Source organism: Aspergillus karnatakaensis, assembly GCF_047715665.1.
Source record: "Aspergillus karnatakaensis strain CBS 102800 unplaced genomic scaffold BJY04scaffold_11, whole genome shotgun sequence".
Taxonomy (NCBI): domain Eukaryota; kingdom Fungi; phylum Ascomycota; class Eurotiomycetes; order Eurotiales; family Aspergillaceae; genus Aspergillus; species Aspergillus karnatakaensis.
The window spans coordinates 30,859-44,403 of NW_027395723.1; the positions used below are offsets into that span (position 1 = coordinate 30,859).

The window sequence follows — 13,545 nt, forward strand, 5'->3', positions numbered from 1 at the left end:
GCATTGCATAGACAGCCATCGAAAATATCCGCTGGTGCTAGGTGAGTCGATTGTTGTACGAGTGGAACTGATGAATGCCACTCAGAGAGTCGCTGTTGGATATTCTCTCTCCATACTATCATGTTCAGTACGGCCCCATTCGCCGGCTGCTTCTCATTCAGTGTTGTATGAATCTCGGACTCGAACAGGCGATATTTAAGTAGGTGAACAGCCAGCGCACGCTGCAAGTCCTCCAGAGGTGCGACTGGTAGGGGAGTCTCGATAGATTGGTCAGAGAAAGAGAATGGTCGGCCAATAATAACGCATAAGTTTCTCTCAAAATTATAAAGAGACCAGAACAACCACCTACGCTCGTTCACTTGGACGTCATTGGGCGACGAGGTGGTGGGTTCTCTGTGTAGGTTCAACTCAATTGCCAGCCTAGTAGCAAGTCCCAGAAAATGCCATGCAGCAGAAATATTTGAGGCAAAGCAGCAGTACTGGATAATGAATAACAGATTGACGAGTTGCTCGATGTCTCCACGGCACAATACGTCAGGATGGTTTGCGAATAGCCGAATAGCCGCATGGAAGTACTTATCTGACTTTGATGCTGGGACCGAAAAGTCCACACGGTTCAGAAGTAGAATGGTTGTTCCGAATACAACGAAAGCGCGAAAACGCTGGCCGACGTGCTGGTCTGCGGAGGTGTCTCCATTGTATAAAGGCTCGATCATATTGAGAAAGTCCTCCTTGGACGACAGTATGGGGGAGAAGAAATTACAATGTTCAAAGTAAATATCCGTAAGTTTCTTGGCAGCCTCCCACCGGGGCATATCAGGTATCGCATCATGAGGAAGCTCGTCCAAGAGCGATTGACCAGGCCGTTGCTCCGTCCACGCCATGCGGGTCATGGGGTCGGAGAGCAGGGATTGTAGTAGATGTAAACCGTTCTTGCTGACCATACCATCCGACAAGCCCCGGCTTCGTAGGCAATTGGTCGCAATCTGCCCGATCAAGTCGTCAGATCCGTGCGGTGTTTCATTCAAGAAGTTCCCGACGGTTTGAAAGTTCGGAGTAATAGCTGGTTGGTTCCCAACATCCTGAGATGCTAGCTGCGTCTCGAGGTACGCAATCCGGTCTTCGAGGCTTCTCACGTAGCTAGTTCAGTGTCAACCAGAATTTCAGGTCAAGCAGGCTAGAGTACGGACCTTCGCGGCACAATCCTACCGTCCGAGTCGGTGCTAACGCATTCTACGCCGGCACGCTCACAGCTTGAGCAGGCAGGAATTTTCTGGTCACACCGCTGTTTCCGACTTCGACATCTCGAGCATGCTGTGATATTGGCCCGTCGTACATTGAAGCGGCGTTGCTCGGACGGCATACTTTTCGCGCGTTTCTGCAGCGAGTGATATTCGGGATGTCCAGGGCATGAGCGAGTAACTGAGCCAATGATCTGTATGTATGCAGTAAATGACAAGCTCCATGTGACACAGTCTCTTTTTTGTAGGTATTACGAGGCCTTGCCGAGTTGATGGAGTAGTAGTCTCGTGAAAAGAGTGGATCACCTAGATATTGGAGACAAAATCACCTGACTCGCCTCGATCGTCTTAAAGCGGCACTGAGAAGATGGCTCATTTTTGACAAGAAAACCACGCAATATGATGGGGAGCTGAGATGTTTCAATTGACTGCTGTGCCAAAGAGAAAAAGTTTCAAGCCGCAAGGCGTACACTCCAGACAAGTACCATTAAACCACATAACATGTCCCATATGCTCCTGTGCCCATGTACACTCTATGGCCTGCAAGACAGATAGTAGTGAATGGTAAGCAGGCCGTGCCTCGTTTTAAGCAGAACAGAAACAAAATGCAAACCCGGAGACATAACCTGACACCATTGGCCCCTCACCCCCTCTTAACAAAAACCCCCGCCAAATAAGGCATACAAGTCCCCTCAAAGCACCTTGTTACCTGCACACTCTCCCACTCCACTCCCTTTTCCACCCGTCCCGGTGCACTCCTGATCAACTCCTCGGTAGGACGATCCATACTGCAATCCCCCATAACCCACCGCCACCCAAGGGCATGATAAATAATTTGGAGTCCTCTCGCAACGATCGAACCCCTAGATGTCTTCCACGGGTTAACCGTATGCTCAACAACAAGCAGCTTCCCGCCTGGTTTAAGCAGCTTGTAAAGATCTGTCGTTGTCGACGGGAGGTTCGGGACAGAGCAGAGGACGCGGATTGTGATGATTGTGTCGAAAAGGCCTTCTCCTTCTCTTCCAGAGGGAGAGAGATTATGTTTCTCCAACTCCCTCCCCAACTCCACCGCGTCAACACTACAAGGCAGGATAGTGTACTTATCACTAACGCCCTCCTTCTCAGCCCTCTTTCTCAGCTCCGGGTGGAGGCCGATACACGGCTCAGCGCCGTAGATGGCTTTGATGGACGGTGAGGTGAGGAGGGGCATCTGGGTACCTGTTCCCGGACCGACGTCGAGGACGATGCCGGTGGCTTGGGCTAGGATTGGGGGGATTAGGTCTGAGGAGGCGGTTATGTTTTGTTCTTCTGGGAGTTGGGGTGGGTCTTCGAGTGGGGGGTTGGTTGGTGCTGGTGTTGCTGAGTCTGGCTCTTGGGGTGGTTCTTCGCGGTTTGCTGTGGGATTTTAGTCTTCTGGTTTCAATGAAAGAGGGGATGAGGGAGGGGTGGAATACAGCTAAACGCAACCCAGAACTCGCCAAAGGCTTCGTCGCGGAGTCGGTGGGCTTCAAGGATAGGAGCTAGGATTTTCCCTTGGGAGATGGCGCGGAGGTTGACTTTGATGTAATCTGAGCTCATTATATTAGTAGGGTATCATAAACTGCGCAACCATAACTTTGTATGAGAGGCAGGCATGGCAAGTTGAGGGGGACATACAAGACATAGCCATCTTAAGGATATAGGCTGGCTCCAGAACAGCCTGGAGCCATTCCCTCGTTGTGAGTTCGTACGTGACCATCGTTGCAGGTCATATACAAGATATGCTAGAGGAGAAAATGAATCAGAGCCGGATATCGGGGTTGCAGGTGGTAGATGAGAGATATATACTGCTGAGATTGTGGGGATGACTAACTGGCTGGTGCCATAGGGCCCACGATTGGACGCTGCTTTTCAGCCCCACAGTCTCACAGACCATCACCGACTCCAATCGCAGAGAGTTGAGACTTGCTACGGAGTATATATCAAATCTACTAAGGTGAGAATGTCTTCCAAGAAATCTATCCATGACCAGCTAGACCAATTCCAGCACAGAACGCAAAACTCAACCCGCAAATCCAGCCAACCAAAGGTCTCTGTATTACAACAACGATAGCAAACGCTCGGTCATCAGGAATTCAATATCAAGGTCGGAAAGAAAGATCAAAAGTACACGCGCCCCCTCGCGCAGGATTTGGTAACGTGGTAAGTAAGTGTAAGAGGAGATTCAATCAATAGGCCTGGGTAACGAATGGTGGCCGGAGTATGGTACTGTGTGTCACAGGGACATTGGACAACATAGGAAACAGAGTTAACAGCTCATGCAGGTTGATGGTGGAATGAATGACAAATGAATCAACATAAGTTGCAAGAAATGCAAGTAGAAAAGCCCAAGGACTAAATCAATATGCAGGCTTAGGTCGCAATGGAAATGGCGCTCTTGCTGGGATGACCGTCCAGCAAAGGGGTAATAATCATTGAGCTGAGAAAAATGCTATCCGGGATAGCAAGAGTGGCAATAGGGAGGATGACCGCTAATACACAAGACTTTTGGACGCGACACTTCAGTGGTGGGAGTGAATTCGGTTCGCACGAGGGCTGTAGCGGCTGTTTCGTGAAAGCGAGCTGACATCATGCTTGCCATCACAGCAGGCGCGGACGTTTTCTAACCGGTCCGCATCCTCTTGTCGCTCCATCATGTGTCGAAGGTCCTCCTCGCTGTCGTGGTTGTGAAGGCTGCCCTCGTTGACACTAGACGTCGCATAACCAGGTTTCCGGCTGAAAGATCCTTTGATCGTTGAGCCCAATAGCGTGCTCAGACGAGAAGCAGAGCTCTGCCTAGCCTGATCGGAGTAATGTGACGGAGGGTAGGCCGGGGACGCGCGGCCCGGTGTCAAGCTCGGTCGCAATGACATGGCTGAGCCGGACCGTTGCTTCGGCAGGTTGCGAGTGCCACGGCTTTGTGCTGAGGAAACGGACATACGTGCGGTCTGGCGCGAACGAGAGCGGAAACCAGGGTTAAACTCATCGATATCCTCCAGAGTCACATCGTTCTCGCCCTCCTCATCTTCGGGGCCGTTTCGCACAAGCAGGTACGAAAGCGCATTGAACCACGTCTCGTGTCGTTGACTTGTCGTGGCAGTGAACCTAATCCGACGACCAGGACTGACAACTTCCAAGCTCTTGCAGTGAAGTCCAGGTGGGTATGGGTTGTCATCTGCCACCACCCTAACAGCCTCAATGTAGACACTCTTCGTACGGAGCTCGCTCTTCCCGGCTGATTGGGGATCTTGTTCGCTCCAGTATAGCGTACGTGTATACGGATGGACCCAGAAGTAGCGGCGGTGTCGAGTGTTCGAGATCTCTCCAGAAACGGCCCTGCGAGTGTACTTCCAGAGGAACTCACCGATCATAGTCTGAGTGATAGCTTGGATCATGCGAGGATCAGTGCCCATGTTATACCCTTGAGGCGCAAAGCCTTGAGTAGGCTGCATATTGAAGCGCTCCTCCAGCTCAGATGCAAATGATGTAACCGACGAACGTCTTGACATTTCGCTGTCGCGCCGCATGCTAGCTCGTGAAGTGGTTGTCTTCGCAGAGCCAACTTGAAGAGCGGACTCGTTCGGCGTTTGTGGACGTTGTGAGCCGGTGGATTTATATGCGGAGGCCGGGGCAAGCGGGGGTCCCATAAGGCCGGCAGAAGCTGGACGCTGGTCGAGGGATTTCTTTTCAGCCGCCAAAATGGCCTCCTTGTGGTCATCAGGCAGTGGAGGGTGGATGATAACACTTGATGTATGGCTTGCGGCACTTCCAGGCCTCTTCTGAAGGGAGGATGTTGAGGGCTGGTGAGTGGGACGCGAGCGCGCCTTAGGCGTGGCAAAAGGTGAGTTGCTCATTTCCTTCGGCCTGTCACTTTCAGGCGGGGAAAGTGGTCTAGAAGAAACACGCTCCATCAGAATTTGATCGATTTGTTTGGATGACAAGATGGTCTGAGCGCCCTGATCCGCTTGGTTGGACGAGCCTGTTCTTGCGCGACGGGGAGCCGCGTTTCCAGAGATCGCGCCCAATGGCATTGTCGCACCAGTCTGTTGAGTACCCGTCTCGTCGGCAGAATCCCTGTCCGTGCCATCTTCGACGACAACGAGCGGTGGAACCTCGCGGGTTGTTTTTGAGTTGACTGCCTGGGGTTGCGCGTTCTCGTCGACTGGTGGAGAAGGGAGGAATACTACTGCTGGAGTATAATCGACCGGTGGCGTTTCTACCGAATCGACGGTTGACAGTGTTAATTGCGGTACAGGTGGAAGAACAACCTTTTCTACCACTGGGGTAATTGGTTCAGTGTACTCCGCAGGAATGAACGAGACGGTGAGTTCAGGGAGCGTGGATTCAGGGACCTCCTCTACAACAGCAGCTGCAACCTCAGGTTCAGGGGTTGGCTCGGGAATTGGTTCAATGGGCTCAGTTTCTTCCGTGAAAATAGTAGAAACTGAGAGGTCCACGAAATCTGTACTCGTTCCCTGCTCGGCAAAGGTGAAAACAGGCTCAACCTTAGGCTCCGGAATGATAGCAGGAACAGGTGAGGTATCTTCCGATACTATCTCGGAAAAGACCATGTCCGGCACGTAAAGAGGCTCGACCACGGGCTCGGGAATACTGGCAGATACGGGTGAAGTGTTCTCCACGTGTATCTGGGAGAAGGCCATATCGGGTACGTAAACTGGGACCACCTCGGGCTCGGGCAAGCTGACAGAAACAGGCAGAGTGTTTTCTGCATGTATTTGAGAAAACTCCATTTCTGGGACGTAGACGGGCTCAACCTTGGGCTCAGGGAGACTGGCAGAGACAGGCGGAGTGTTCTCCACGAAGACCTGCGATAATACCATATCCGGCAGGTAAACTGGCACAGGCTCAGGGAGACTGGCAGAGACGGGCGTAGTGTTCTCCTCGAAGACCTGCGAGAATGTCATATTCGGCACGTAGACCGGCACAGGCTCAGGAAGAGGAGCCACAACGGGCGACTGGGGTTGACTAGATTGCGACGATATTGTCGACAAGGCTACCTCAGGCGGCACAGGAGCCGGGGCATCGATAGGCTCTGTTGCGCCTCCCACAAAGTACGAAGTGCTCAGCTCTGGGAACCTTGGCGATACTGGCTCTGTTCCTTCTGACGAAATAGAAGAAACGTCCAATTCAGCCGGTGTGCTAGGGACATCGGCAATTTCAACACCCCGTTGCTCTTCTCCATGCTGCCCATCCCAGACCATCTTGGGTGGTGTAGGCACACTCAGGACTTGGTCACCATTGAGATCTGCAGCAGGTTTCAGTGGCGTCCATTGAGTTCCTGAGTTGACCAACTCCGGCTGCTCCGCGACTTCCATAGCCGTACCCGCATCTGACATTGTTGCCTTCTTCGGTGTAGCAGGAACAGAGGAAATTGTAGCTCCCGCCGGTTGAGCAACCGGTGGTGTTGGTTCCCAAGGTTCGGTCATAACACCAGAGTCGACCATAGCCGGTCTTGACGGGTACTCCAGCGTAGCCGTAGAGGACCTTCTTGACCCAGACTCCGAGAGAACACGTGGAGTAGAAGGAGCGTTATCATTGAAATCCATTGGTGGACCAAAGCTACCATCCTCAACTTCATTATCACCGAGCTCGGCAAGTTCGGCGAAGAGGCTCTGGCCTTCGGGTGCCGCTGAGGACTCCCGAGTGAAGCTTGTGGATGGGGACGCTCTCGCACTTGACGGGCTAAACGACATTGGGGCCTCTCCGGAGGGACGGATCTTGCGCAAAACACTTCGCTTCTTTCCAAGGCGGTATCGCGGGGTCGAGAATTGAGTTGCAGATGGGGTACCGGGGTCTTCGCTGTCATATTCGTCGGCAGAAGTAGACGCTGTGCTGTAGTAAGAGGTTCGCTCGCGAGATTTGGCCAAGGTAAGGGACGAGACTCGTTCTCGGGGGGTGGAATTGACGCGGTCCTCGGTTTCGGTAAGCTCGTCACTGTCAGTGCTCTCGCCAGCCATGCTCTCCACGCCGGTCTGGAAGGCTTCGCTTTCGGTAGTCTCCCTTTCGTTGGCCGTCTCAAACGGATCATCGGCCTCGGTGGCAGTCTGATACGCATCACTAGGTTCGTCATTGGACTGGTCGCCCCGCCGACTCCGAGAGTTGACGGAAGCTTTGTGTAGCGGGCTGATTTCACCGGCGTTGTCCTCCCAGTCCGAATCTTGAATATGGACCTCGGCCATCTTTCTTCCGGCTCCCAACAGGTCGGGGCGGGCAGCTTTGCGCGCAGCGTCAGCCTTGGTCTTTTGTCGTTTAGAGGTGCCGTTTGCTGCAGTTGAATCCCGACGACGCTGCTCAACCTCGTCCCGAGCCTCCTGGAGCATGCGCTTGAGCTCGATCTTCTCGGTCTTTTCACGGTGCACCGTGCTCCTCAGGTTCTGAATCATACGATGAGCATGGCCGAGGGAGCTTCTGAGGGTCTCCGTTTCCAGGTGGTTGTGACGAGGAGTGAATTTACTGGGCGAAGGGGGTGGAGAGTTCTCTGGCGTGGCTTGATCATCGTCATCGGAATCTTGTGGTCGATTGACTTCGCGAGTAAACTCGGACTCATGATGCCGTAGGCGCATTGCGACAGCCTTGGCGAGCTCTTGGTTTTGCGAGTTCATTTCCTCCAGCTTGCGCTGAAGAACAAGCTTTTCGGCATCTCCTGCAGTAAGGTTCCTGCGCAGGAGATGGATTTCAGCATCACTTGCTTTCTGAGCCGCGGTCTGGTCCTCGGTGAGCTTGGCATTGGCGTGTTTTAGCTCCTCGAGCTCGCGCACCATAGCGCTCTTCTCCGCAGTGACCGCGCCTAGATTGCTAGTGAGCTTGCTCTCGCGCTCTGTGGCGTCCTTCATTGCGGCCAGAAGCTCTTGGGTCTTTGCCTCCAGTGTCCAGTTCTCGTCCTTGTATCGCTCCTCGCTTTCGTCCAAAGCGCGAATCCGTTGCGCATAACCTTCTGCTTCCAACTCGAGACGGGACTTTTCCAGATTCACGGTCTTCAGGGCATCCTCGCGTTCGGCTAGTAGCGATTGTAATTGGCGCACTTGGGCAAGTAGGGATGTAGAGATCTCGGTTGCAAACTCAATATCGTGGACCCGGTTCGAAGGTTGATTCCGTTGCTTGCGCGAGGGGACGCTGACTTTGCTCGGCGAGTTGGTGGCCTGTCCAGCGAACAGTGCAGAATGTAGCGGCGACTACAACTATAGCATTAGTAGTTGACGAGTACTATCGGATGGAAAAGCAAACCTTCTGGTCAAACGATGGCGTACCAGGTACACCATCGTCTCCGCCAGCAAGCCGTTTCGGCGCAAGGAACGCTCGTGCGGTCTCGCGACCGATTTCGTTGTACTCGCGCTCCAGGTCGGCCAGTTTCCGGCGTAGATCCTGACCTATCTGACCCTCGTCCTGCTGTTGTTCGACCTCCTTCAACTTGTCCTCCAACTCCTTGCGTTGTTCCACGAGGGCGGTACCCAATTTCGAAGCCTCCTCGAGGCGGCGCTCGGTTTCGGCCAGATGAGCCTCAAGGGCCCGTTTAGCTTGCGCGGGCGAGGATGCGTCTAGGCTGAACAGTTGCGCATCGAAAGAGGATGGTTGGTGGGTCGGTAGGGGGTTCCGCGACCCTTCCGGGCTTGTGATGAAGGGGTCGTCCATCGTGGATAACATCGAAGCGCCACCGCTTCCGCGATAATCTTCCATTCACTTCCTTGGTGAACTTTGATACTGCAAATAACCCTGGTTCCTGAGAGCCCGGATTTATCTGCAGCTGGGGTCTGTAAGCTCGTCGCCTCGGTCGTTTTTTAATCCCGCCTCAAACCACAGTCATCATCCGACTTGATGCTCAATCCTTGCGATCTGTAATTCCAACTGCCTCCTAATATGGTCCCTGTTGTGCGCCGGCCTGCGACTAGATCTACGCTGGTTGCGGACCCGGGGAGGGGGAAATGGCGATCGTGGAATGAGAGTATTAGTACCGCCGCCGGTCGGTGAGTAATCCGCTAAGGTAGCCGTATCAGTCGTCGACTCAGGAAAGACAGCGCAGCGGGCGCAAAAGAAAATCAATCAGAAATATCAGAAATCGAAAGCAATAAGAAAGGAAAGCGCAGTTTTTGTTTTCGGCGTAGTCAAGGAGAACGAGAGGATGAATTGAAAAGCCGCTCGGGAGCGAACCAAGAACGACAACAAACGCGTTGTGGAGGTGGTGGTCTGGTAACCTTGGAAGTGCGTGCGACCGGGTCGGGGGCCAACCACAGGAGGGGAAGATATGCTCGGCCTCTGAGAAACAAACAAGCTGCAGCTGTGGCGATTAAACCGGGATACACCTGGGAAGCGTCAATATCACGGGTCAAAGCGGAAGCAAGACAGCTACGCCATACAGCAGCTTCAATCAAGGTATGTTGAACGGGTTTGAAGGGATGGAATTGTGACAAAGGAAAGACACGAAAAGGAAATGGAATGAAAAGGGATTAAAGTAAAGGATAGTAAGGAAGGGAAAGAAAAGGAAATAACAAGAGAAAGAGTATAGTAGGACTGCCAGTTGGACAACGAGACGCAGCGACTCGTTGGGCGGGGGAACGAAGAAGAGAGAAGAGACGCGAGAGACGAGCGATGGATGAGGGCGAGGCTGCCGAAGCCTAACTCACTAACAGAGCAGAGGGAGAGGGTCTCCCAACGCGGCATAAATTAGACAGCCTGAACCATGAGACTACTGCCAGAATTATTGGTCTGATACGTAAGAAGAAATTGCAGGGGCTTCTTGCATCAACAGCTGTCTACACCTTACAACTTCTGAGAGTCGATATCAGTAGTATCTACGTCAATAATATTGTTATCAAAGCTGGCTATAAACGCAAACAATGGAACGGAGAGAAATAAGGTTACAGGACGTCAACCAGCAGCTCAAATCAAGGCCGCCAACTCATCGCCAGATCAGGAACCCACAACAACAACAGACGCCGCTTGGAGGAGGGCGCAGCCTATGTTTGTCTGGTTTGCTTCGATGATCTTCCATCTATCACGTGAGTAGAGATTATCAAGCATCACGTGCGATCGCCACCACAGCTCAAGCTCTCAAGATCAGCTTCTTGCTAGAATTAAACTCATATTCACAACTTACGCTCTAGAATTTAGCCATGGCAGACACAGCGCCTGCCGTTACATTCAAAAAGCGCGGTGTCAAAAAAGCCAACTTCCGCAAGAAACCCGACTCACCACCCCCCGCCGACAGCGACTCCGACTTCACATCCTCCGACGATGAAGAAGGGCAAAGAATCAAGCGCCGGCGCAAGAACGCCGTAGTCTCCGCCTCATCAGCAAGTAACGTGCGCCGAAAGCCCGCAACCGAAGAGCCAGCCACCGCCAGCGCCCTCCCCTTAACAACCTCGAACGACGCCACAAAATCCTCAAACTGGTACGACGAAGACCTGAACGAGAAGAACCTCCTCGGCACAACACGCTCCCGCCCAGGTCCAGACTCATCAGCCTCTGCGCCAGACGGGACATACAAAGGCGCGTCGAATTACCAATCCTTCATCCAGAAGAACCCCAACGCGCCGACCAAGACCTTCGGACCAATAAAGGCGCCGACCAATGTCCGAACAGTAACATTTATGGACTACGCCCCGGACGTATGCAAAGACTACAAGAAGACCGGATTTTGCGGGTTCGGCGATAGCTGCAAGTACTCCCACCAACGCGAGGACTACAAGCACGGGTGGGAACTAGACCAGGAATGGGACGTGACGACCAAGGGCAAGAATCTCTCCGGAAAGGTCGTCTCCCAACGAGGTGCGAAAGCTGGCGATGAGGACGAGGACGACGAGGAGGAGTTAGAGAATATTCCCTTTGCGTGTGTGATATGTGAGAAGCCGTACCAGAACCCGATTATCACGAAATGTGGGCATTACTTCTGCGAGGCGTGTGCGCTGCAGCGGTATCGCAAGAACCCGTCGTGTGCTATCTGCGGAGCTGGAACTGGGGGTGTGTTCAATACGGCTAAGAAGTTGAATGCCTTGCTTGAGAAGAAGAGGGAGCGGGCCCGACAACGGAGAGAGCAAGCTATTGCGGATGGGGAGGAAGTTAGCAGTGATGAAGAAGACGAAGGAGCAGAAAGCTCTTGATCATCTGAAAGTTCCAGTGGATGTATGTACTATGAATCATGATATATGAAGCGTCACGGCTGGTCTGTGGCCCATTTACTAAGCGGGTTATACTTTGGATCAGGCGCGCTTGAGTGGCTCGGAGCATAAGTCCAGCGTAGGTACATAAGGTTCCTTATGACATCGACTTGGGAGCTCACACCCGGCCCATCTCGTCTCTAATCCAGCATCTCCCATCATTCACTGAAATCAAAATGGCACCCCGAAGAATAAAACCGCCTAGTACTTCAGCCGTCAAACCACCACCAACATGCCTTCTATGCGGAGTTCAGATCCCTGGGACATACCCTCTCCAGGAAACCCCTGATCAGGTCCTAAAGAAAAGCCATTGGAGACATTTATGGAGAACCAAGTCCAAGCATGCCATTGTCCCAGCTCAAGAAGTAGAGGAAGCATACTTTGATGAGTTTCCCTGGCTGTCCTCGTGCTTCTGTCGAGCCTGTGAGTTCTTGACCCATGTATAAGGGCAGAAGATTAAAAATTAAAATTAATTGTCTGGGTGCAGTCATCAAAGAAACAGACCGCACGTACCCTAGGTACCGTCTTACCGGCATAAATATATTTGGAAACAGCGGTTGCGGCTGGCCACAACCATGCTACGCCCCCAGCGACCCAGCAAAAGCTCGGGTGGGTGGGAAGGGAAACTTCCAATACAACGGCCAGATACTCACTCAGTTTCGCGTCGCTGGTATTGGACGCCGACAGCCCGAGGAATATGAGGGAAAAGTGATCGGATATCTTGTCCATGCACATTGTTGGGTGCTCTTCAACCGAGTCGAAGACCTCACGCTGAACAAGGCTAACCTGGCAACTCTGGTCAAGGTAGCTCGGAAGCACTGGTACCATAACGATGAATGGGAAATCCGTCAAGAAGATTTTCGCCGCCTCCAAAGAAGACTTCCTAACCCAAAGTTTGACTCTCGCTGTGATATATATCAGAGTCCCCTGGTTATACCTGCGATTCGGAAGGCTGTGGAAGCTGCAAAGATCGAAGGCCAACAAAGGCCAGCATGTTCCAGCAAGTTGCCGCTGGAGATTATTGTTATGATTGCCGAGCTAGTCTGCCCTGTTGATCATACGGTCAACGAAGTTCAGGATCTAACTAATATGCTCAGAGCGTTTGGCTCGAGATTGCCTGATTGGTTTTGGCGCGGGCGAATCCACGAACTCTCCCAGGGCTTGTTCGTTGAGTTGGATGAGCTCAAGTCGGCAGGTACCGCTGTTGACTGGCAATCTTTGCATTTAAGCTTGATGGGCCTTGTCGCAGACCGGACGTGGTTCTTTTCCAGTGGGTTAGCAAACCGCGAACGGGTACTCGAGATCATGCGTGCTCTTGAAAGGTCTTACCTAGGGCAAGCGCAAAAAGCTTAATTAGTATATGGTGGAGGTAAGCAACAGAGGCGGTCCATAATATGCAACAGCCCGATCGGGCTCGCCGGAAACCTACGGATGGTGATAGGGTCAAGTCATGTTCTTCACTTATTGATCGCATAACAGAGTGGCTATAGTCTATCTAGAATGTAAGTAAGAACAGCAATTTAAGCAAAGCTCTCATTCATTTCAAGCATCAATAATACGAAAGCTGGACTCTAACAACAAGAACAATACCATCAGATAAATCTGAACTGTGGATATGCTGCTTAGTGTGAGTAGCAGCAAAATAAGAGAAAGAAAAAAAAGAAATCCCCAGGACCAGAATCGAACTGGTGACATTCTGATCACAACAAGATATTACAGTCAGACGCGATAACCAACTACACCACCCGGGGTTGTTGAAGAAAGCGTCGCTTCTTTTAAGACATAGCCTGCACAAAACTTTCAGAAGCGCGTTGAAAGTGCTGTTAGGGCTTTAGGTTTGATCTGTCGCCTCAGGGTGGAACGGTAAGTGAGTTGTCAGCACTTTTGAGGCGTCGCGCATTCCTTCGTCTCTCTCTTCCGATAATTGACTAAATATGAATCAGTTGGTTTCCCTGAAGTAGGTAATCCAATGCAGTCGCAACCGGCACTCAGTGGCCTGGCCGTACCGCACTGTACCTGTCTGTCATTACTACCCCGTAGTATGGAAGGAGGGCATACGCCTAATCTCAGCAATACAGCGATGTTGATAACCGTAAGCATAGAAGTTATTGCAA

The 13,545-nt window shown here is 52.2% G+C and overlaps 5 protein-coding genes and 1 non-coding gene across 6 annotated transcripts; 2 read left to right on the forward strand and 4 right to left on the reverse strand.

Annotated features, from left to right (window-relative positions):
• Positions 1-979: 979 nt before the first annotated feature.
• BJY04DRAFT_182846 (Zn(II)2Cys6 transcription factor domain-containing protein) lies at positions 980-1,596 on the reverse strand. The gene has a single exon (XM_073710379.1). The coding sequence runs from the start codon at positions 1,361-1,363 to the stop codon at positions 1,178-1,180; it is 186 nt and encodes a 61-aa protein (XP_073573910.1). The 5' UTR covers positions 1,364-1,596; the 3' UTR covers positions 980-1,177.
• A 49-nt stretch (positions 1,597-1,645) lies between these two features.
• BJY04DRAFT_182847 (S-adenosyl-L-methionine-dependent methyltransferase) lies at positions 1,646-2,920 on the reverse strand. Its single transcript, XM_073710380.1, has 3 exons — positions 2,898-2,920; positions 2,696-2,809; positions 1,646-2,636 (listed from the first exon to the last, which is right to left on the reverse strand). The coding sequence occupies exons 1-3, from the start codon at positions 2,908-2,910 to the stop codon at positions 1,885-1,887; spliced, it is 879 nt and encodes a 292-aa protein (XP_073573911.1). The 5' UTR covers positions 2,911-2,920; the 3' UTR covers positions 1,646-1,884.
• Positions 2,921-3,781: 861 nt separating this feature from the next.
• On the reverse strand, positions 3,782-8,909 carry BJY04DRAFT_215533 (putative nuclear migration protein (ApsA); the record flags this gene model as incomplete). Its single annotated transcript, XM_073715499.1, has 2 exons — positions 3,782-8,452; positions 8,505-8,909. 2 exons carry the CDS (start codon positions 8,907-8,909, stop codon positions 3,782-3,784), a joined length of 5,076 nt encoding a protein of 1,691 aa, XP_073573912.1.
• Positions 8,910-10,320: 1,411 nt separating this feature from the next.
• Positions 10,321-11,622, forward strand: BJY04DRAFT_14282 (U2-type spliceosomal complex subunit CWC24). Its single transcript, XM_073708711.1, has one exon. It carries the CDS (start codon positions 10,388-10,390, stop codon positions 11,372-11,374), a length of 987 nt encoding a protein of 328 aa, XP_073573913.1. The 5' UTR covers positions 10,321-10,387; the 3' UTR covers positions 11,375-11,622.
• Positions 11,492-12,916, forward strand: BJY04DRAFT_14289 (uncharacterized protein). The gene is made up of 2 exons (XM_073708714.1): positions 11,492-11,854; positions 11,919-12,916. The coding sequence occupies exons 1-2, from the start codon at positions 11,608-11,610 to the stop codon at positions 12,782-12,784; spliced, it is 1,113 nt and encodes a 370-aa protein (XP_073573914.1). The 5' UTR covers positions 11,492-11,607; the 3' UTR covers positions 12,785-12,916.
• Positions 12,917-13,096: 180 nt separating this feature from the next.
• Positions 13,097-13,182, reverse strand: BJY04DRAFT_t47. Its single transcript has one exon. It is a non-coding gene; the product is annotated as a tRNA-Tyr (tRNA).
• Positions 13,183-13,545: the final 363 nt, after the last annotated feature.

Excerpts from the sequence above, each read along its gene's own strand:
- BJY04DRAFT_182846 (XM_073710379.1), bottom strand. The coding sequence starts at position 1,363 with ATGCCGTCCGAGCAACGCCGCTTCAATGTACGACGGGCCAATATCACA.
- BJY04DRAFT_182847 (XM_073710380.1), bottom strand. Across the intron at positions 2,637-2,695 it reads GTTCTGGGTTGCGTTTAGCT|CAAACCGCGAAGAACCACCC; the intron begins GTATTCCACCCC and ends AAAATCCCACAG.
- BJY04DRAFT_14282 (XM_073708711.1), top strand. The coding sequence starts at position 10,388 with ATGGCAGACACAGCGCCTGCCGTTACATTCAAAAAGCGCGGTGTCAAA.
- BJY04DRAFT_14289 (XM_073708714.1), top strand. The coding sequence starts at position 11,608 with ATGGCACCCCGAAGAATAAAACCGCCTAGTACTTCAGCCGTCAAACCA. Across the intron at positions 11,855-11,918 it reads CTCGTGCTTCTGTCGAGCCT|TCATCAAAGAAACAGACCGC; the intron begins GTGAGTTCTTGA and ends GTCTGGGTGCAG.